Source organism: Telmatherina bonti (genome assembly GCF_933228915.1).
Source record: "Telmatherina bonti genome assembly, chromosome: 22".
Classification (NCBI taxonomy): domain Eukaryota; kingdom Metazoa; phylum Chordata; class Actinopteri; order Atheriniformes; family Telmatherinidae; genus Telmatherina; species Telmatherina bonti.
In genome coordinates this window covers 5094971-5118188 of record NC_136631.1, presented here as the reverse complement: position 1 = coordinate 5118188, position 23218 = coordinate 5094971, and the positions used below count along the sequence as shown (strand labels likewise).

At 45.1% G+C, this 23218-nt stretch overlaps 1 protein-coding gene across 1 annotated transcript; it reads right to left on the bottom strand.

Moving 5' to 3' along the window:
• Nucleotides 1-674: 674 nt before the first annotated feature.
• gja10a (gap junction protein alpha 10 a) lies at nt 675-3508 on the bottom strand (the record flags this gene model as incomplete). The annotated part of the gene is made up of 2 exons (XM_079261731.1): nt 675-713; nt 2099-3508. The coding sequence occupies 2 exons, from the start codon at nt 3506-3508 to the stop codon at nt 675-677; spliced, it is 1449 nt and encodes a 482-aa protein (XP_079117857.1).
• Between the last annotated feature and the right edge of the window lie 19710 nt (nt 3509-23218).

Here is a 23218-nt window from a genome sequence, read left to right as displayed (position 1 = left end):
TGACAGCACCTTTTGTCCATAACTGTGTGGACAATTTTAATCTTCTCAAACACAAAGTGTCTTTATGTTTCAGAGTAAAAAGTGGTCTTGGTTACGAAGGACCATGAAGCAGTGGTGCATCACACACTCTTCTCACATCCACATGAACACTGGACCAGTCTGATCCAGCAGAACCGGACTGACTCCTGCTGCATGACTGATCCAGCGGCATCTCCTGTGTTTCTATGTTTACAGATTTCTTGCTTATATTGTAGGTTCTGGGGACTTTTTAAAAAAAAAAATGTTTGGATTTAGTAAATATTCTGCATGAAAGCAACAGTCTAAAAGGGAAAACAGTAGTTTGGAAATAAAGCATGACGACTCTGCTGCTGCTGTGTTCTCATGAAACATGTTGGCTGTTTTCTGAAGACGCTTTAATGTGAATATTAACAGGATCAGAATGAAGTGACTGTATACAAACGTCTCTACGTTTGAGTCACAGAAGCCACCAGAGTCATCCGGTTTCTCTGAAGGCCTCGTGCTGACTCTGTAAGGTGCTTTCAGACCGCCGGCGTCCCATCATGGCTGACGGACTCGTCCCCCCCCACACCCCCGATGTGACTGCAGCCGAGCATCGATGCCGATGTATCAGTGATACAGCTTCTCTCCTGTTTGTGACCCGGCTGCTCCACTCTTCACTTCTTCATGATGGAGGAGATGTCCAGAAACATGCTCTGAAAGAGAAAATCACACTTCTTCACACTTGTGAAGATAAAATGCTTCGATCAGAAACGTAAGTCGAGACTTTCCATGATTTCTCTGACTGGAAGCAGGAGGATGATTCATTTGGAGACCAGAAGTTTCCTCAAACATACACATTATAAACAAACATAAAGCCTTGAAATATCTTTGTTCTTACTGATCATTTTCAGGTTATTTCTGAAAGGTTCAGATTTTCTGCGTGGAGAAGAATATTCCGCTGCACTGCTGAGGCTTTTATCAGAACAAATTCTATTTTTTCTTCTATTACAACCTGGAATTTAAATTGATATTTTTTTTCAAATTATGATTATGAATAATTAGATCTTATTTGTTTATAGTATTATAATCATTTTAAAAGATCAAAACGGGTGGAAAACAAAACATTAAAGAAAACAGTTTTAAAAAGTCCAAAATAATTCTTGTTTTCTCCAATAGTCCAAAATATTTCCCGCTTGTACTGTTAGCTTATAAATATCTACATGTGAGACCTTCACCTGGTCTGACAAGCCGACAATCAAAGAGATCTCCAGACAGGTCAGCGAATTAAATTAAAACAAATAAATGAAACTTTAACAAAATAAAAAAACAAAGTTCCATTAAATCCATCTTCACCAAATGTACAGAAGATTAACCCACACCAAACCTGACTAGAGAGGACTGTCCCACAAAACACACAGACTGGACAACAGAGAGACCAAAGGTAACATGACGGAGCTCAGCGGAGACTCCTGGACCGGTTCATAGTCCAGCTAACCGCCATTAGCTGGACTTTATGGAAGAATGAAGAATCTCACTTCTGTCGGAAAAGCTCAGCAAAAAGGGCAACATCTAAAAGAGGGAAGGTCAGAGGTGACTAAGACTGGGCTTTTAGTACATCAACCCTCATCACCTGAAAGACATCATCCCCATTGTGAAGCACGGTGGTGGCAGCATCATGCTACAGGGAGGTTTTTCGTCAGCATGTGCAGACACCACTTCTATGTTTGTAAATCTTCATATGCATCATTTTAATAAAAAAATAGAGGTTTTTAGAAATTCTCTTAATTATAATCATTGTTAAATCCTTATAAATTTTCTCAAATGGGGAGAAAAAGGGAAACACTGAGAGAGAACCTTTCATCCTCATAAAACATGACTTTCTTTTCACCTCGCTTTGGCTTCATCCCATCAAATGAAGCCGTTTGCTGAATTTCTCTGACAGATCCAGAACTTTACCGTTCTGGTGGTGGATCCGGCTGACTGTAAGGAAGGGATGAAACCTCTGACACTGGCAGAAGCTCTGCTGGAGGAGGATCATCTCTCACAGCTTCAGCCTGTCCTGCAGTAAAAAACATGAGAAACTGGGGTCTGTACTTGCCATCGACATCCTTCGGCCTCCGGCAGGCGGCATCATGGGCATGTCTCCCTGCAACGAGCCCAGTTCATCCGACTCCTCCGAGGTGTGTAAAGACGGACTGGTGGAGCCGCTCATGGAGGACAGGCTCTCGGATGGCGGTCTGGTCATGAAGCTGGTTTTCCTGGGGTTGGGAATCAGGAGCTCGCTACCTGCTGACTCCCGTCTCTCTTCCTTATCAAGGTCTCTGATAGGTCCGGACCTCAAGGTGCCACCAGTCAGCAGAGGCTCCAGATGGCTGGCGTGAGGATGCTCCCTGTTATGGATGTCCATCCGGCTTGGTGCACTGGATCCCACCGTGGACATGACAGAAGACCAAGCTGGATGGTGGTCCATTACCACTGTTTGGACCTCTGGACCTTTGCTAGTTTGGAGGCTCTCTCCCAGCCTGGGTGCCATCTTTGTTTGGGGGGCAGTGCAGGCAGGCTGACCTGAAGGAGCCAAGCTGTTGTGTCTCGGCGCCTCGTAGCCGACTTTGAGCCCACTGCTGTAATGTAGAGGCTTCATGTCTGAGTCCTGAATCACTTTAAAGGTCTGAGTCAAAGGCCCGTTGTGGGGTGATAGATGGCTCATGATGCACAGCTGTTGTAAGGTCTTCTTCTTGGACCTGCAGATCATGCTGTCATTCTCCGTGTACTTCTCTCCGTACAGAGTCTGTTTGATCTTACGGACGCCTAAATGGGATATTTCCAAAATGTTCAGAAAAAGTGAAACTCCAGCAATGGCGATCATGAAGACCATGAAGATGGTCTTCTCTGTAGGTCTGGAGATGTAACAGTCCACACTGTTGGGGCACGGCAGCCTCTCACACTTATACAGTGGCTCCAACTGGACGCCATAGAGAATATACTGGCCCAGGATGAAGCAGACCTCCACCACTGAGCGAGTCAGGATATGGATGATGTAGGTTCTCAGCAGAGAGCCTCTGAGAGGAGCCTTCTTCACCTTCCTCTGCTCCTCTAGCCTCCTCAGCTCCCTCTCCAAGCGTTTGTGCTCATCCAGCGCCACCTCGGCATCGTCCAGCTCCTCCTTCAGCTGGGCCCGGCGCCGATGCCGCTCCTTCTCCAGTGCTCGGATGCAGTACAGAGCGTGGCCCATGTAGACCAGCGATGGTGCAGAGACAAAGATGACCTGCAGCACCCAGAAGCGGATGAGAGAAATGGGGAAGGCTCGGTCATAGCAGACTGCCTTGCAGCCCGGCTGGTCGGTGTTGCAGACAAACTCGGACTGCTCGTCATCCCACACATCTTCAGCGGCCGCTCCCAGGATCAGCATGCGGAAGATGAAGAGGATGGTGAGCCAGATCTTGCCCACAATGGTGGAATGAATGTGGACCTCTTCTAGGATGCTGCCCAGCAGGTTCCAGTCCCCCATGGTCAGCTTCTCACCGCTTCACTGCCACATACTCAAACTGAGGAGACAGAAACAACAGGTCATCAGACAACTGGAGATCACAGACGTCTCTGAAGAACTCAGAGGTAACAAGCAGTCACATGACTAGACATGTTGTAGACAGAAAACTCCTCATTCCATTGAATTGTAACCATCCCATTTTTTTAACGGCATCTATCAAGGCCTTTGGCGAGGTTCTGGTCCACCAGGACATAATCTGTGAGGATTTAACAGGATCTAGTCACTGGTGCTCTGCTGGATGGATCATTGTAAACGTTTAGTTGATTCTACTGTGATCTCAGCAGTTCCTCCGTCTCTCCAGAAGGAAAGTTCTTCCAAGGACATCAGGAAACATCAAACCAGCCCATTATGTCAGGAGTTACCTTGACCAGGAACAAAACATGAATAAAGGTCTCTAGAAAATGAACTCTACTCAAGATTCATTGATGCAGGGAAATCTAAGAAGTAAGTTTTCCCTGAAGGACAAAGTACTCCCAATATCCCCCGACCCTTATGTTTTTGACTGTTTTAAATTTCAGATAATCTTATAATATACCCTTGATCTGCTGGTATGCCCTCACATGTTACCTTCTGATGGCCCCTTTCCCTTACAATGTCCCCTAACCCCCCCTAATGTTCCCTTCACTTTCTCATGACCCATTATTGTTCAGAGGTTCCCTTAACCATTTTAATTTTCACTTAACCTTGTAATAATCAGTAAAAAGTTTAATGTCCCTTACATCTTTCAATGTTCCCCAGTCCCTTTAATATTCCCTAAACCTTGTGACGGCCCCTTACCCTTATAATGTCCAATAACCCCCCTTAACTTTAAAAATGGCCCTTAAATAGCCAATGTCCCTTACATCTTTCAATGTTCCCTGGTCCCCTTAATTTTCCCTTAACCTTCTCACGACCCGTTATTGTTTACAAGTTTCCTTAACCTTTCTAATGTTCACTTAACCTTCTACTGTTCCCTTACCTTGCATTGACCTTTTACCTTCCCGTGTTCCCTCAGTCGTCTTATATTCTCCTTGCCCTCAGACCTTCTACTGTTCCCTTACCTTGCATTGACCTTTTACCTTCCCGTGTTCCCTCAGTCGTCTTATATTCTCCTTGCCCTCAGACCTTCTACTGTTCCCTTACCTTGCATTGACCTTTTACCTTCCCGTGTTCCCTCAGTCGTCTTATATTCTCCTTGCCCTCAGACCTTCTACTGTTCCCTTACCTTGCATTGACCTTTTACCTTCCCGTGTTCCCTCAGTCGTCTTATATTCTCCTTGCCCTCAGACCTTCTACTGTTCCCTTACCTTGCATTGACCTTTTACCTTCCCGTGTTCCCTCAGTCGTCTTATATTCTCCTTGCCCTCAGACCTTCTACTGTTCCCTTACCTTGCATTGACCTTTTACCTTCCCGTGTTCCCTCAGTCGTCTTATATTCTCCTTGCCCTCAGACCTTCTACTGTTCCCTTACTTTTCCAGAGCTCCCTAAACCTTTTAATCCTCTAAGTTTGGCTATGCTGCAACAGAAAGTTTTGCTTTCCTGGTCTGAGTCATTGTGCAGAACTTCACAGGCTGTTGGATTCATTTAATTTCAGTCAGTTGTGTTGCAGCAGGAAATGCTGAAAACCTGCAGGATGGTGGCACTGGTAGGGTAGCCCTGCCATTGATCCTGTAACATCCTGTAGAAGTTCTGTTTAGCTTTTAGAATCCACTTGGACTGGGTTGTATCTTGGTCATTATTACTGTAGTCATGCTTATCACTTCCTGTTGGAGGCATGCTCAGACCTAAAGGGTTAATGTTGCCTAACCCTTTGAATGTTTCGAGTGGATGATGGGAGACTTCAGGACAAAAGAAAAAGACCACACACCCAGCATGAAAATGTAACCAACAAGCTGTGACCAGACGTCTGGGTTTCAGGATATGTGGTCACCGCTGACCCAAACTGCAAACGGCGTTCTGCTGGTTCAGCTGGTTTCCAGTGAAACAGACTGTGTGGTATCAGCAGCTGGATGTGTCGAGCGAATATTAAACCATTTGCTGCTGTTCGCACAAAAACTTCAACCAGATAAAATCACTGACAAAAAGCATTGTTACAGAATGTTCAGGTTGTCTGAGCTCATAGAGCACATGCTGCTCTGATCATCATCACTATCATCAGCATCACCATCACTATCACCATTACCATCAGCATCATCATCACCATCATCAGCATCAGCATCAGCATCATGGATCAGAAACACAAGAAAACCAACCAAACTTGTTTCATTTTGTTGTTTACTGAAGTCTGGCTGTTGAGTTTTGGTCCTCAGAGCCACCGTAGTGTTTAGAGAGATGATGACGTATCCTCAGTGATTTAACTGTGATGCTGCAGTTTGACAAGGATTAACCCAACCTGTAGGTTGGGCCATCAAACCGGGTCGTGGGTCAGATCATCCAACAAGCCGCTTCATTCAGAGCACCAACATGTGAGCAGAACTTACATCTCACAGGTCCGGCTTCCCTCTGGGTCTCTGAGTGCCATCCATGGGGGTTTGGGTTCCAGGGAGCTGACTGCGTTGGCGCTTCTACCCCATCGAGGTGTTTGGACGTCTGTGTTGTGAGTCGGCTTCAAAGCTCCGTCCACGTTCCCGTGCAGTGTGACTGTGTGTGATGGAGCTCCCTTCGTGTTACATGCAGGGTTCACAGGATGTGAGCATCGATCACCTCCTGCCAGGACACCGCCCCCACCCCGCTCCCCTCTCCCATTCCCGCCGGGACACCACCCCCACCCCGCTCCCTTCACCCATTCCCGCCGGGACACCATCCCCCACCCTGCTCCCACGGCAGGACTGCCAACTCCAGCTGAGCCCGTCGATATCTGCCGAGTGACAGCCAGCAGGACGGCTGTCCCAAACCGAGACTGTCAGAGGGACGTCCAACGGTCTGACTCTGGTTCTGACCCAGAGTCTGTCCCAAGTCCTGCAAAAGGTTCTGAAATGGGTTCAGAAAAGGATTCTTTTCTGGGCTCCGGCCCAGGTTTCTGATCGGGTTTCTGTGTCCAGACATGTAGTGTGTAATGTGATGGGTTCTGCTCATGCGTTCACAAAAGAGGAGAATCTGATGTTTGAACCCTGAAGGGGGGGGGGGGGGGGGGGGGGGCTTAAACAGGAGTTCACTGGGGTCAGATGGGGATCTGTTTGCATCAGATCTCGATGATTTTAGGAGAAACAGAAAACCCAGAAAACACAGACAGAACTTCAGAACGTGGTTCGGTCTGTGTGGAACCATATTGGGTCCAAACTTGTTCCTGAATCCCACAATCGCGTCCATGTTCCTGATTATTCACAGGATGAAGAATGTTCAACGATCCAAACAGATTCTGGAAATCTCAGAACCTGCGTGGTTCTGTTCCTCATCGGATCAGACCCGCTCACAACACAGCCACCATGTTACAGGCTGGATTTCAGAGCTGTGCTGCTTGGCTGCATAAAATGACCAGCTGTGCCTGCAGGGCCTTTAATTAGGTTTCCATCGCTCCCTCACACAGTCGATGCTGCATTGATTTGATTTTCCCTTCAGAAGCTGCTGTGTGGTCGCTGAGGCCGAGTGCCAGATGTCACACTGGGTTACACAACCAGCAGCAGCTTCACCAGAGCTCCGCCCACCTGACAGACGCTCGCCACGCCTTCGCACATCCTCCCACATGTTGGTCTGCACGCTGGTCAGACCTGTGGCGAGCTGGGATAGGTCTCACACCACAACACCAGAAACACCAGTTTGATGAAGAATCTCAGCGTTTTCTGTGGAAACTCTGCTTTTAAGTCCACATTCTGTCAGTTTTAGAGACGGGACGCAGTCCTGTCTGGGTATGGAATCAGATTTGTTTCAGAATCTCCAAGCAAACAATCTCAAATCAAAACCAAAGACTGTGAAACACAACCAAAATAGCGAGAAGAGAGAAAGAGGAAAAGGAAACTACAAACAAGACTACTCAATTTAACCAAATAAAAGCCTAATAGTTTTCATGATGATTAATAATTATTTATTTTGAGATCATTTATTTTACTTAAGTTTTGGAAAGTTTTTGGTTTTAATTGTTGTTTTTTGCTTGAATTTTAAAGAGTTTTGCTTGGAGATTTTGAAACAAATCCCCAGCGGCTCTTTGTTACAAAATAAACTTCTGTATTGATTCAGATTTTTTTATACCACTTAAGGTACATTTTTACTAATTAGTTATTGAAGTATTTTGAAATTTGTATATTTATTATAAATATAAGCAGTTTCCAGTCTCCATACAGAACTTGAACAGGACCAGGTTAACACCTTGTTTTCTGCAGTAGACCTGCTGAGGTGTTTGAGATCCTCGTCCTGCTGAATGAGACTGTTTCAGCCAAGATGTTGGACAGGTGGACTCTCCAAGCTGAGTTTTGCTATGAAGTGTTTGCTTGCAAATGTGTGTCCAAAAGACATTGCTCTGTCCTTACTGGTTTCCCAGTGCGGCTAGCCAGATAGCTAGCTACCTGAGGGAAATTTCTCTTCATGACCTTTTAAAACCCTTTAATTCAACAACCAGATGTAGGAAAACTGTTATAGTGTCATTATGAGTCACATGAATCATAAAAAAGGTTCCTAGCACCAACTAGCCTTAACAGTGCTAGTTGGCTAACACGCTAATACATGTATGCTAGTAGATGAGCGTGCTAATACTGATACTTTATAACTACAAAAACAGAAAGATTTTCAAATTGCTGAAACCATAAAAATAGAATTTTTAGCATTTAGTAGTGAGAGTGGTGCAGCTAGCTTACCACTTATTGCATTAAGAAAAACAGATTATCAACAACCAACAACTGAAACATGGAGGCCAAGGCTCTGATGGGAAAAAAGTTCCTTTCACAGCTCACTGGAGAAGTCTGAACAGACATCCGTCCAGAAACCTGGTGGTGGGTTCAGCAGCTTCGCTAACCTTTGCTAACATGCTGTTTTTACAGAGAAGAGGCTTTTTCCTGCAACCTTTACAGACAAACCATCCTGGTTCAGTATGTTTCTAACCGACTTTCATGAACTTTAACATTCATCATTCTGAGGCCTGGAGAGCACAGAGTGGAAATAAAAAGATGGGCAGAGCCTCCATGATGATTTCTGAAGAGCACTGTGGGCGGTTCCTATTGTCGCCATCTTGGCAGCGTCATACGTGTCGCCACTCCTAGAAAATACAAACATGGGCAAAGATGGTGGAGCTGAGAGGGGGGCTGTGAGCGTAGGGATGAATCTTTGACACCCATTAAACTCTGAGCTGCCTGCTAAGAGCTAAATAAGCAAAACAGGAGCTAGCAGGAGCTAACAAGTTAATGGAAGGAAGGTGTGCTGTTGGCTGACTAAGAGCCGTGCTTGTGCTCCACTCTGCCTTCATGCTACCAGACTGTCAATCAAAAGGACACACCCCTAAATATCTTAACAGATGAGTTATAAGCACGCCCCCTTAGCTGTCATGAAGTTAAACTTGATGTATTAAACTTTTTTTTTTTGCAGCAAAACGTGTAAACATGTTTATTTTTTACTGTAAACATGTTTATTTCTACTGTAAACATGTTTATTCCTGCTGTGAAGTTGGTCTTTTTAACATGGGAGTCTATGGGATTTGTTCTGTTTTGGAGCCCCTAGTGGATGAAAGGGGAACTGCAGTTTTTGCCTGAGGCTTCACTTTTAACCGCCGGAGGCTGCATAAATAATTCAGTGCACTCAGTGACACAAACAACTGATAACAAACAACAAAAAACCGATCTGAAGGTAGGAAACTGGATTGTACGCCGGATGCAGATTGTACAAATTATTCACGTGGTGAATTTGCATCAGACCAGGTGAGGTGTTATAAACCTCCGCAGGCCAGGTGAACATCTTCGTAAGATGGTTGTTGTAGACCAGACACAGAGGCTGCAGAAACTAACGTTCGATTCCCTGCAGACAGAAAGTCTCGTTTTATTGTTTCTGTCAGAACATTCATCGGGTCAGTTCTGGTTTTAATTCATCAGGTAGGTTCTGGTGTTTGTTCATCGGGTTGTCGGTTCCTGTTTCAGTTTGTCCGGTCACTGGTTCTGGTTTTTGTTTTGGTTCATTGGGTTGTCGGTTCTGGTTTTAGTTCATCAGGTTGTCGGTTCTGGTTTTGGTTCATTGGGTTGATGGTTCTGGTTTTGGTTCATTGGGTTGATGGTTCTGGTTTTAGTTCATCAGGTTGTTGGTTTTGGTTCATTGGGTTGTTGGTTCTGGTTTTGGTTCATCGGGTTGTCAGTTCTGGTTTTAGTTCATCGGACTGTTGGTTCTGGTTTCGGTTCATCGGGTTGTCGGTTCTGGTTTTAGTTCATTGGGTTGTTGGTTCTGGTTTTAGTTCATTGGGTTGTTGGTTCTGGTTTTAGTTCATCAGGTTGTCGGTTCTGGTTTTAGTTCATCAGGTTGTTGTTTCTGGTTTTAGTTCATCAGGTTGTCGGTTCTAGTTTTAGTTCATTGGGTTGTTGGTTCTGGTTTTAGTTCATCGGGTTGTCGGTTCTGGTTTTGGTTCATTGGGTTGTTGGTTCTGGTTTTGGTTCATCAGGTTGTCGGTTCTAGTTTTAGTTCATTGGGTTGTTGGTTCTGGTTTTAGTTCATCGGGTTGTCGGTTCTGGTTTTGGTTCATTGGGTTGTTGGTTCTGGTTTTGGTTCATCGGGTTGTCGGTTCTGGTTTTGGTTCATTGGGTTGATGGTTCTGGTTTTAGTTCATCAGGTTGTTGGTTCTGGTTTTAGTTCATCAGGTTGTCGGTTCTGGTTTTGGTTCATTGGGTTGTTGGTTCTGGTTTTAGTTCATCAGGTTGTCGGTTCTGGTTTTGGTTCATTGGGTTGTCGGTTCTGGTTTTGGTTCATCAGGTTGTCGGTTCTGGTTTTAGTTCATCAGGTTCTCGGTTCTGGTTTTAGTTCATCGGGTTGTTGGTTCTGGTTTTAGTTCATCGGGTTGTTGGTTCTGGTTTTAGTTCATCAGGTTGTCGGTTCTGGTTTTAGTTCATTGGGTTGTTGGTTCTGGTTTCGGTTCATTGGGTTGTTGGTTCTGGTTTTGGTTCATCGGGTTGTCGGTTCTGGTTTTAGTTCATTGGGTTGTTGGTTCTGGTTTTAGTTCATCAGGTTCTCGGTTCTGGTTTTGGTTCATTGGGTTGTCGGTTCTGGTTTTAGTTCATTGGGTTGTTGGTTCTGGTTTTAGTTCATCAGGTTCTCGGTTCTGGTTTTGGTTCATTGGGTTGATGGTTCTGGTTTTAGTTCATCAGGTTGTTGGTTCTGGTTTTGGTTCATCAGGTTGTCGGTTCTGGTTTTGGTTCATCAGGTTGTCGGTTCTGGTTTTGGTTCATTGGGTTGTTGGTTCTGGTTTTAGTTCATCAGGTTGTTGGTTCTGGTTTCGGTTCATTGGGTTGTTGGTTCTGGTTTTGGTTCATCGGGTTGTCGGTTCTGGTTTTAGTTCATTGGGTTGTTGGTTCTGGTTTTAGTTCATCAGGTTCTCGGTTCTGGTTTTAGTTCATTGGGTTGTTGGTTCTGGTATTAGTTCATCAGGTTCTCGGTTCTGGTTTTAGTTCATCAGGTTGTTGGTTCTGGTTTCGGTTCATTGGGTTGTTGGTTCTGGTTTTGGTTCATCGGGTTGTCGGTTCTGGTTTTAGTTCATTGGGTTGTTGGTTCTGGTTTTAGTTCATCAGGTTCTCGGTTCTGGTTTTAGTTCATTGGGTTGTTGGTTCTGGTTTTAGTTCATCAGGTTCTCGGTTCTGGTTTTAGTTCATCAGGTTGTTGGTTCTGGTTTCGGTTCATTGGGTTGTTGGTTCTGGTTTTGGTTCATCGGGTTGTCGGTTCTGGTTTTAGTTCATTGGGTTGTTGGTTCTGGTATTAGTTCATCAGGTTCTCGGTTCTGGTTTTAGTTCATTGGGTTGTTGGTTCTGGTTTTGGTTCATCGGGTTGTCGGTTCCTGTTTCGGTTTGTCTGGTCCCTGGTTCTGGTTTTGGTTCTGGTTCAGCGCCACCATCCTCAGACCCGCTGGGTCCTCAGTTGTCTTCATTCTGATTGGTCGTCAGCCTGTGTAGCTCCTCCTCCAGCGTGGTGATTCGCTGCAGCAGCTCCTTCCGGTCTAGTTGGGTTCTGATCGCCGACTGCTGCTCCACCTCCAGGATCTTTCTGTGGCACCAGCGCTCCAATTGAGCCGACACGGTGTCAAAGAACCTCTGGGTCACCTGCAGCGAGACCACAGAGAGGAGGGGCTTCGGTTACCATAGCAACCGTCCAGGTAAGAAGGTTTTGGCTAACAACAGATTTATTTTGTGGTTTCATGTTTCCTCATGAAATGTTCCACAGGTGCCAACTGGAGCAAATCCAGTTCTGGTCAGCCTGCTTCCTTGGTTACCATGGTAACGACCAGCCTATCCGTACATTTGACAGGTGCATTCTCACCTCTACGGCGTGCAGGTTGTTCCTCTGCTGGCTGAATGTGGGCTCAGCAGGTCGATCCATGTAGAACTCCAGGACGGCGGTGGTGTCAGCAGGTCCGCTGGGCTCCTGCTGTTTGGTGGCTGGTTCCTGGTAGGCCATACTGGACCTGCTGCTGCTGGAGGCCCCCCCACATCCACAGCCTGCTGATGCCAGGCTGTCCTGCAGTGCTGGAGTCTGCCAGGTGGGGGCAGCAGAGACCTGCTGCAGGTCTGAGGAGCCAGAAGTTCTGTTCAGGTTCTCATCTGGATCAGGTGGGAGATGGAGAGTTTAGTTCAATTAAAACATTTAATAGATTAATTAAAGGTTTTAGTTGAGTTATTTCTTCATCTATTATTCATCTCAACATTTTTATTCACACTATTACATTCACAACTTCCACAACTGTTTATACATGCAAAGTATGGCAGTTTACAGAACTTACGGGATATACTTTTATTATTTATTACTTCTTTTACTACCGTGTGTATACTATGTTTACACTTGCACTTTATTATAATGTAGTAATATAAAATACATTATACTGTTCTTACAATTATATTATATTATATTTATCGATATTCATTTTATATATTTAGATATTATACAAACAGTAGAATATTGTGTAATATAATAAACTATGTAATGACAATGTTTGAAGTAATATACAGAGTAATATACAATTACAATTACTTAAACTATATATTAAAACTATTTAGTTGTTAAAATAAACAGTTGGTAATCTGCTGTATATGATGCATAATACTGCATAATATAATATAATATAACATATTATATTATATTATATTATATATAATGTAATGTAATATATACTGTGTGCATACGCATGTATAACGTCCGACCTTGAGCACACTTGGTTGCACTTGAACATCTGTCCAGCTTCATTTCGAAGTAAGTTCTGGTTCCTGTGAGTTCCGGGTCGGATCGGGTCCCCTGATTGACGTGCGCGGCCAGAGACGCGCTGCTGTCTCCTGACAACAAGGACAGCAGAGGAACCGACTCCGGGTCCGACTGCTCCGCGGACGGAGACAGCAGAAGTTTGTGATAGTGGGCTTCGGCCGGAACCGGGAAGTCCATGTCCTCCAGCTGGGACAGACACCAGCTCATCAGCTCGTGTCTCAGAGCTGTCTGCATGAGGACACATCATCATCATCGTCATCATCATCATCATCATCATCACGCTGAAGAGTGTCTCTGAGCTGCTCTCAGGCTGTAAATCTACCTGAGTCATGAGGACTTCAGCTCTTCCCTCTGCGGCCGTCTGCTCCATCCTGTAGATCATCTTCTTCTTCTCTGCTGCTGCTCTCTCCTGAGTCAGCATGTCCAACACTTTGATCTGCTCAGCCAGAACAAAACGTCGCCTTCCAGCAGGAGAATGATCCCAGATCAGATGAAAAGCTGAAGCTCACCTGGTGCCTGGTCCTGCGGTCCATCTTGTCCAGCCGTCTGCTCAGCTTCTGCTGGACATTCAGGACGTGCTGCCTCATGTCCTCCTGAGTGGACACCATCTGTCCCTCCAGCGTCTTCAGCAGCGGCTCGCAGTGGCAGCTGCTGGCCGGAACCTGATGAGACCGACCCAAACTCAGCACCAACAGAACCAGACATGCTCACTGCAGGAATCCGCTTACCAAGCAGTGAGATGATGACACTTTTATTGGACACTTATATTATTTATACAACTTGTTTTAACAGAAAAGTGACACAAAACGTGATAAAATGTTTAGACTGTAGAAAATGAAACAGGTAAAACAAATAAAACAGGTTGTTAAATATTCATATCAAGTCTCGTATTAAATGAAAAAATCCTCAGAACAAAACATTTATTCTTAATGCCACGTCTGGATCATAAGTTTTGGGACATTTTGCTGTTAAATCCAACATAAATATGTGAATTTACGATAACTTCTAAATGTGGAGAAGTTTTAATCTCTTGAAATTTAATGCTTGGTGATTTTGATCTCCACTGTGATTAGAAAACATGTTAAAAAGAAATGTAAAATTAATTTAATATATGCATAAAATGATTTTTTTTAAAAATGGAAAAAGTTAATGCATCTAAAAATTTAAAATATCCAAATATTATCAAATTTATTTGAGAAATTGATAAATTGGTTATATACATACCCTTAAAATAAAATTTTATACAGTTTATATATATATATATATATATATATATATATATATATATATATATATATATATGTATATGTGTGTGTGTGTGTGTGTGTATGTGTGTATATATGTGTGTGTGTATATAAATTAATAAATTATATAATTCATTAATTATGATGATTATGATGAAGATATAAAAGATTAATAAAAATTAAAATATATGCAAACATGTATATAAATGTGTAACTGATTATATTGTTGAAATTTCACTTCTTTCTGTCCAGAAATGTAACGTTTGTGACATTTTCTAAAAGTATTGATCATGTAAACATCTTGATAATGTATCAATGTATCATTAGTTAAGAGACACTTTGCCATTAGACATAATAGCAATGTGTCCCAACACTTATGAATATACACCCTCAGAAATAAATCTGTTCCATTGCAGTCATATTTTCTCTGTCAAAGTCTGAAACTTGTGATTCTACAAGTTCACACCTGCACATGTGCGTTGGTGGGCGTGGCTTCTACACCTGTGAGACACGGCCGCCATTTTTACATCTGGTGGGAAGAGCTGTGAGTTTTTTGACGAAGAGAAGCACCAAGTTTACCTTTACATCACTGAAAACAAAATCTGGTTTTAGATGTTTTTATTCTTTTTTTTACCCAAAAAATACAGATTTTTAAATAAATGAAAAAATATTTTATCAAAAGTTTTTCATCACAGCTGAGTAAAACTGTTCAGAAAGACATTTTAGGGTGGACTACCGCCTTTATGAAGAACTTGATGTGAGTGTTTTAACATGTTTCTCACATGTCTAAAGTCCAGAATTTTCTCTAATTTCAGGAAATCTTAGATTTTATTTTCCTGTTTGCAGTGTGTGAGTGTATATACACTTGTTTCACGGAGAGGTCATGAAACAAGTGTTAACAGCTAAACGGGGGTGCTACAGATACAAGCAGACTCATACTGAGATGACTAAATGGGATTTGCATGTAAAATAACCAGAATAAACACTACGGAACGTGGTTAATCTCACGTTCCGTAGAGTTTATGATTCTCATGAGGAGTTTAGGATTCTGACTTGGTTACTGACAGCAAACTGTGGAGAAACAAACCTGTCGGATTTGCCCGTCCTTGTCTCGGTACAGAGTGAACAGCTGATAGGTTTTCCCACTCGGAGTGGAATCGTGGACGTTGCTGCTGCGTTCAGGGACATCCGATTCGTTCAGATCCTGCAGAGGAGCGGGAGAACATCTTTAACTCTGGGAAGTTCTGGTGATGCAGAACTTCCTGCTGCAGTTCAAGCTCTTCCATCCCTGAACGACGTTTTTTAACTCGTAGTTCTGTGGAAGAGGATCCACTGTGACCCGGTTCTGGTTCATCGTCCTCACCATGCTGGCTGCTCTGAGGTCAGTTTGTCTGCTGCAGGTGGCGTCCTCCCCAGAGCTGCTGACCTGCTGCAGGAAGTCAGAGTCACACGATCATTAATTGGCCGCTTGTCAGCGTTTCTGCACGTTTTACACCAGGTGACTCCAAATCCGGTCCTGAGGTCCGGTATCCTGACGGTACCGGATGTTTCCCTGCAGCAACACGACCGAATCAAATGAATCGATCACTGACAGACTCCTGCAGAGCTTCATCTCAAGCTGAGAAGAACCAGGTGTGTTTCAGTGGGGAAGTATCCAAAACCTGCAGGACACTCAAGGACCGGGTTCAGAGATCCCCGTTTTAGACTTTTTTGTTCTCACCCTGTCGGGTTCTGGTTCTGTTCTGGTGACAGTCGGGCTGGGTTCTGCTCTCAGCTTCGGTTTCCTCGTGGTCCTTCCTCTCAGGTAGCGAACCTGAGAACAGGAGCGACATGGACAAGATTTAACCAGACAGCTGGAGAAGACGTTGCCAAGAAACACGACCCAGTTGAGTCCAAAGTCTCAAGACCAGGAGTATATTTACTTCTTTTTATTTCAATAATTTATTTTTTCTATTAATTTTATATTATTAATATATTCATTGAACATTTCTTTGCATTATTTTACTTTGTATCAATCATTTAAATTGTAATTGTATCTTTGAATTTGTTTAAATATTTCAAATAGTTTTCATATAATTGTAAATACGTTCAGTTGTTGAAGAATAAAACCTGACATAAAAATATTGGACATAAATTTCTTATTTTATAAATTCTTTACTTAAAAAAAACAAAACAAAACATAATTTTTATATTTATCCTTTTAGTTACATTAGCATGTGAAATGTCCAAATGGTTGTAGTGTAAAGAGTGCCCACCAGGGAGCACCCGCCCCAAACAAACAGATACAGAACGTATCCAAAAGGACTTGGTTATACGCTTATTGGCATGCCGGATGCATCAGGCATGCTAGGAGGCTGGTGGGAACGTTGCTCCATGTGGTAAAAATGGCTCCATGAAGGGAATCTGTTCTTATAAACATCCATTTCTAAATGTTCCCAATGGGATTTACATCAGGAGAACCTGAAGCATGGTCGACGCCACTCTCCTGGAAGAAGTTTGCTGCCGGATGACTTGGAACCTACAGCACTTCGATACGTGGAAGAAAAAGCATCACAGATCATCACCAGCGGGATTTCCTCGTCATTCCGGTAAAGACAGAGGAAAGCAAACTTTACTCCATCTTTGTGTCCCTTGTTAGTGGGACAGATGAAAACCTTTTTAAGGTGGACGGGGAAGACGGATGAACAGCTTCGTTTGTCGTCTACTTCCATAATTACGCATGTAAGTTGTTCCGTTTTCAAGAAGCTTAGTTTTCCGTCACATGACTCAGAAAACAGCGCAATACCACTACAAAACTACGGGGGCAGCGTTGAGCTGACACGCAACCAGTGAAAGAAACAAACCAGAGAAGAAGAGGAGAAACAGGAAGTAGACGACACATGAAGAAGCACCTAAAGAAGTTCTAAACAGCAAAAAACTTTTCTTCTTCTGGTGTGTTGGGACAACACACCATGTTGGTCCTCCAGGACCATGTATATCGTCCATGGACCATGTTGGTCCTCCAGGACCACGTATACTGTCCATGGACCATGTTGGTCCTCCAGGACCACGTATACTGTCCATGGACCATGTTGGTCCTCCAGGACCACGTATACTGTCCATGGACCATGTTGGTCCCCCCTGGTTTACAGTTGGATAACTACTGTTTCTGTAAATCTGAGGAGGCTTCTGGACCATCAAGACCAGAACCAAAGTTCTACTGAGCTGCAGAACCTGAGGAGCTTTGGCCAGGAGCAGAGCCACGTCTTTGTGATGGTTGTCTCGAGCCTTGTCCAGAGCAGTTTTTCCAGCCTGGATAAGAACAGAAAGGGCTTCTCATTGATCAGGGAATTGATCAGGATGTGATTGATTTGACGTTCTCTGTGAGGAAACTTACTTTGTTTCTGATCCTCCCATCAGCACCAGCTTCCAGTAGGAGCTGAGCTGTTTTCTTGTGGTTGAGAGCAGCAGAAACATGGAGAGCTGTGTCTCCTGCCTGCAGATACAAAGATGAGCGGCTGTCACCAGAACCAAAACCAGAACCAGAACTAGAAATAGCAGCTGGTAAGTCTTGTTTCTGTTACTCTGCTGGTTTCAAAGAAAGAAGGAAATGAGACGAGATGAAAGGATGAGGAATGGATGGGGAGGCAGGATGAGAGGGTGAGGACGTAACGATGGATGAGTAAAGGGAACGAAAGGAAATGAATGTGGGCAGAAAGGATAGATAGAGGGATGAATATATGAGGTAGGTTAAAGGTGGATGATGTTATGAAGGATGGATGAATGAAAAAAGGGAGAGGATGAATGAGTGGATGACGGAAGATGCAAGATGGAAAGAAAGTGATGGGAAGGAGGGAATAATGGATGATAAAGGAAGGAAGGAAGAAAGAATGAATAAATGTGGAAGGTGAGTGGATGGATGGATGGACGAATGATGGACAGGTGGATGGATGGATGGATGGATGGATGGATGATAAAGAAGGGGTGGATGGACAGGTTGATGAATGGATGAATGGATGGACGGATGATGGATGGATGGACAGGTGGATGGATGGATGGATGGAGGGACGGATGATGGATGGATGGACAGGTGGATGGATGGATGGATGGAGGGACGGATGATGGATGGATGGACAGGTGGATGGATGGATGGATGGAGGGACGGATGATGGATGGATGGACAGGTGGATGGATGGATGGATGGAGGGACGGATGATGGAGGGATGGACAGGTGGATGGATGGATGGATGGAGGGACGGATGATGGATGGATGGACAGGTGGATGGATGGATGGATGGAGGGACGGATGATGGATGGATGGACAGGTGGATGGATGGATGGAGGGACGGATGATGGATGGATGGACAGGTGGATGGATGGATGGATGGAGGGACGGATGATGGAGGGATGGACAGGTGGATGGATGGATGGATGGAGGGACGGATGATGGATGGATGGACAGGTGGATGGATGGATGGATGGAGGGACGGATGATGGATGGATGGACAGGTGGATGGATGGATGGATGGAGGGACGGATGATGGATGGATGGACAGGTGGATGGATGGATGGAGGGACGGATGATGGATGGATGGACAGGTGGATGGATGGATGGATGGAGGGACGGATGATGGATGGATGGACAGGTGGATGGATGGATAAAGAAGGGTTGGATAGGTGAGAGGAAAAGGTGAGCAGAACTCAGTGGGTGAAGCAGGTAGAAGGTTCACCAGGTAGCCAGCAGGGCTTGTTTCGATGATAGTGGTCTGGTCCCGCCTACAGGTACAAACCGAAGATCACTGCAAATAACCAGGGACCACAAAGACCAAGTGGTCTAGACCCGTGTTTTTCAACCACTGTGCAGTGGCTCACTAGTGTGCCGTGGGAGATCATCAGGTGTGCCATGAGAAATGATCTAATTTCACCTAACTGGTCTGAAAAGCAGCTCTGTGTTCATTCAAACAGGCCAGGAGAAAGAACACAAAATTCCTTTTTCTTGTGTTTTATCTGATTTCTTTACAAAACACTTTGACAAGATGGACTTTGTATGAATGATATAGGCTTTAGAAAATGGTTTGTGGTGTGCCCTCAGTGGAAAGAAGTGCACCTTGGCTCAAAAAAGGTTGAAAAACACTGGTCCAGACCACTATAAAGTGTTTCCATTACAAAGACAAGGAACACGATGTGTTGAGGGGTCTACTGGGTGGGATTATAATCAGTGGTCCCTGACAAGCCCCACAGTTTAATAAGTGGTTCTTGCCACTAGGGGGCGCGGTTCTGATAATAAGTCATGCGAAAAGGCCAGGATGTGGTGGTCCACCGCAGGAACGTTCATTTAGTTTCAGCCGACTCGACACTGTGAGTAAATTCCTGCACACAATCGTTTCAGTTTAGTCATTTAGGAAACAGGTGAAACAGGTGAACTGCTTCGAGTAAACCAAAAGCGAATCATAATAAATAACGGAACCACCGATTTAATCGCCACCTAGTGGAACAGACCGCTCTTTAAACCGTGGTCTTAGTGGTTCTTTGTTATTTGCAGTGGTCCTCGGTAAGGTAAGGACCACCTGTGGAGATCTGGCTCGGATCAGACCACTATTTTTGTTACAACCCCTTCTAACAGGTTATCAGAGGGTGTGGCCTCCTAATGGGGGCGTGGCCTCCCAGGTTAACCTTATCGTCCACAGACTCTGAATTCAGCTAGATCCACCTAAACATCGATCGATCAGTAGATCTATGGATCCATAACACACCTGGTTTTTCTCGACCGTGCAGCAGCCTGAAGCCAGCAGGATCTTCAGCAGGTTGGGGTTGTTGTAGCGAGCAGCCATGTGCAGACAGGTGTCGCCCACCTGAAACGGCAGAGTTTCAGGTAGATGACTGAGGCTTGGAGGGCGACGTCAGAAAAAAGGTCTCAGACTCACCTTGTTCTTGGCATCTGGATCAGAACCTCCACGAAGCAGAAGGCGAGCAGTCTGAGCGTGTCCGTTCTGACACGCTAGGTGAAGTGGCGTGTTTCCTGCCTGAAACAACAGAGTGAAGGTGCGTGAGTGTGTTCAGGCGTCTCAGTGAGGAACATCACAGATATGTTCTGACCTTGTTTCTGATGTGGACGTCGGCGCCGGCCTTGATGAGCAGTTTGACGCACCTGGAGAAGCCGTGCCAGGACACTTCATGGAGCGCGGTGTTCCCATCCTCAACACGCAAACATCAGCATCAGAAGACGTTCCGTCGCAACATGAGCATTCACGTCTACCGAACATGTGATGAATGTTACCATGGAGACACCCACCTTGTCCTGCAGGTCCACAGCACAGCCTCCATCAATCAGAGCTGCCATGTTCTGCCGGTTCCCCACCATGGCACAGCGATGCAGCGCCGTCTGGTGTCCTGAACCCTGAAATATGTTGGAGAAACATGAACCGGCGCGTGTTCACATACATGTTCAGTCTGCCTCTGAATCTGCAGCATCCTTCAAGCACAGGCTTGCTGGGATCTCCCATCGTCTCCATCCCATCTGTTCCCTGAAACACCCCCAACGACAGCTAATCCGGTCTCATCTTCATCCTGTCTCTTCTCTGCGATCTCTCCAGCCAGTAAAAGTCAGTGTAATGTTGACCCTTGTCTTTTGTCTCATACTGTCCCATTCTCTCTTTTATCGTCCCCCAGCAATCCTCTCGCGTTTCTTTGCAGAAAGAATGTTTAACCAGCAGCGTTGTTATATCCAGTAGCTAACATGTGACTCGATGCCTTAAAGTGAAACTCAGCTGGTAGAAGACTAAATTTTAGATTTTAAAAAATTAATTAAAAAAAAAATTAAAATTAAAAAATAAAATAAAAAATAGGTAAAAATAAAAAAAATAAAAATATGAAATAAAATATAAAAATAAAACTAAACATAAGGTATAAGATATAAAACATAAGATAAAAAAATGAAGATAAGATAAATAAAAAAGGTATAAACATAAATAAAGATATAAATAAAGATATCGACATAAAGAGATCTGACTAAAACCTGCAGGCTGGTGGCCCTGGAGGACCAGCTTTGAACCATCTATGTCCACCAAACTCTCCATCCTGCAGCTTGGAATTCGGCCCACAGACATTCATTTCCTGTTACATTTGCCCACTTCCTGCCAACTCATTTCCCGTTTAGACATTTAGATCTCTGAGTCTGTTTAGTCTTTAGTTGGACCAGCAGAACCTCTGCCTCCACCAGCACCTCCACATCAACACCTGGACTCGCTTCAGAACCCAGGAACTCCTGACTGATGCCTTCTGAACCTCATGCTGTGCTGGAAATTGGAGCTCAGATGATCTTCAGCTGCAGAGCAGACTGAAGCGTCTACCTGGAGGAGGCAGTCTGAGATTCAGGACGTGTCAGAATCTGACTGGATCGAATGCGTCGGCCGAAGAGCCGCCACCATCAGCATCTTCATGTCCCTTGGTCTGGTCCAGGCTTTCAGAGGTTCTGGTCTCTCACCATCCAGGGTCACGGTTCAGCCTGAGTCTCGCAGGCGCGTCAGATAGAGATGGGAGAAGTTCAGACTCACCTTGGACAGATAGCTTTCCATGCCAGAAGATCTGGGCGAGGTTCCACCTGCTGCGGGAACAGAAACGGAGCCGTGACTTGCAGAGCCGACCGAGCCGGGTTTACTCAACTAAAAGCTTCATGTGTGAGAGGCGGTGAAGAACGGCAGCTTCTGCACCATCTCTCAGAGACAACAGACCTGGATTTTCAGGCTGTTGTCCTTTAATATTCCTGAGAGCACGTGATCCAAACAAAAAGGATTTCCGAGCTGCAATTCTGATCTGATGTCAGATTATGTTTTATGTCGGGGGGTCAGCCTTTAATCTATGCTGCTGATTATAAACAGTGGTGAACGTGGAGGTTGTGTGCATACGGCCCTCTGTTTGGACTAATCCCCCCTCTGTTGCACACACTTCCTGAACCGGGCTGCAGCACATCTGCTTGTTGTTCCCGACTCCAGCAGCTTCCTCCAGTCCCATCCTGATGATTCCAGCTGTGATCAGCTGACTCAGTCATGCCGTCAGGAGCTGCGGTTACTGTCAGCATTTACTGTAACATGGTCGTCACGGCGTCAAACACAGTCACATCGTTTAAAACCTGTTTCGCTTCTTTGTTGTCAGGACGGAAAACGTTTCGGTGGCTCATGAAACACTAAAACATGATCATCAAAAATGAACCTTTTCTTTCGGGTGGACAGAAAACTGAATGAAGCCGACTGTCGTTTCAGTCTCACGTCCGTCATCAGAAAACACGAAGCATGGCTGCATGGAATCTGCTCCTCTACCTGATCTCCAGCTGCCTTCTGCTAACCGGAGTCTGTTCCAAATGCAAACAGGCTGGGGGCTGCTGGAAGCTGCTGGGAGCTACTGGAAGATGCTGGGAGCTACTGGAAACTGCTGGGAGCTACTGGAAGATGCTGGGAGCTACTGGAAGATGCTGGGAGCTACTGGAAACTGCTGGGAGCTACTGGAAACTGCTGGGAGCTACTGGAAGATGCTGGGAGCTACTGGAAACTGCTGGGAGCTGCTGGGAGCTACTGGAAGATGCTGGGAGCTACTGGAAACTGCTGGGAGCTACTGGAAGATGCTGGGAGCTACTGGAAACTGCTGGGAGCTACTGGAAGATGCTGGGAGCTACTGGAAGCTGCTGGCAGCTACTGGAAGATGCTGGGAGCTACTGGAAACTGCTGGGAGCTACTGGAAGATGCTGGGAGCTACTGGAAGCTACTGGCAGCTACTGGAAGATGCTGGGAGCTACTGGAAGATGCTGGGAGCTACTGGAAACTGCTGGGAGCTACTGGAAGATGCTGGGAGCTACTGGAAGATGCTGGGAGCTACTGGAAACTGCTGGGAGCTACTGGAAGATGCTGGGAGCTACTGGAAGATGCTGGGAGCTACTGGCAGCTACTGGAAGATGCTGGGAGCTACTGGAAGATGCTGGGAGCTACTGGAAACTGCTGGGAGCTACTGGAAGATGCTGGGAGCTACTGGAAACTGCTGGGAGCTACTGGAAGATGCTGGGAGCTACTGGAAGCTGCTGGCAGCTACTGGCAGCTACTGGAAGATGCTGGG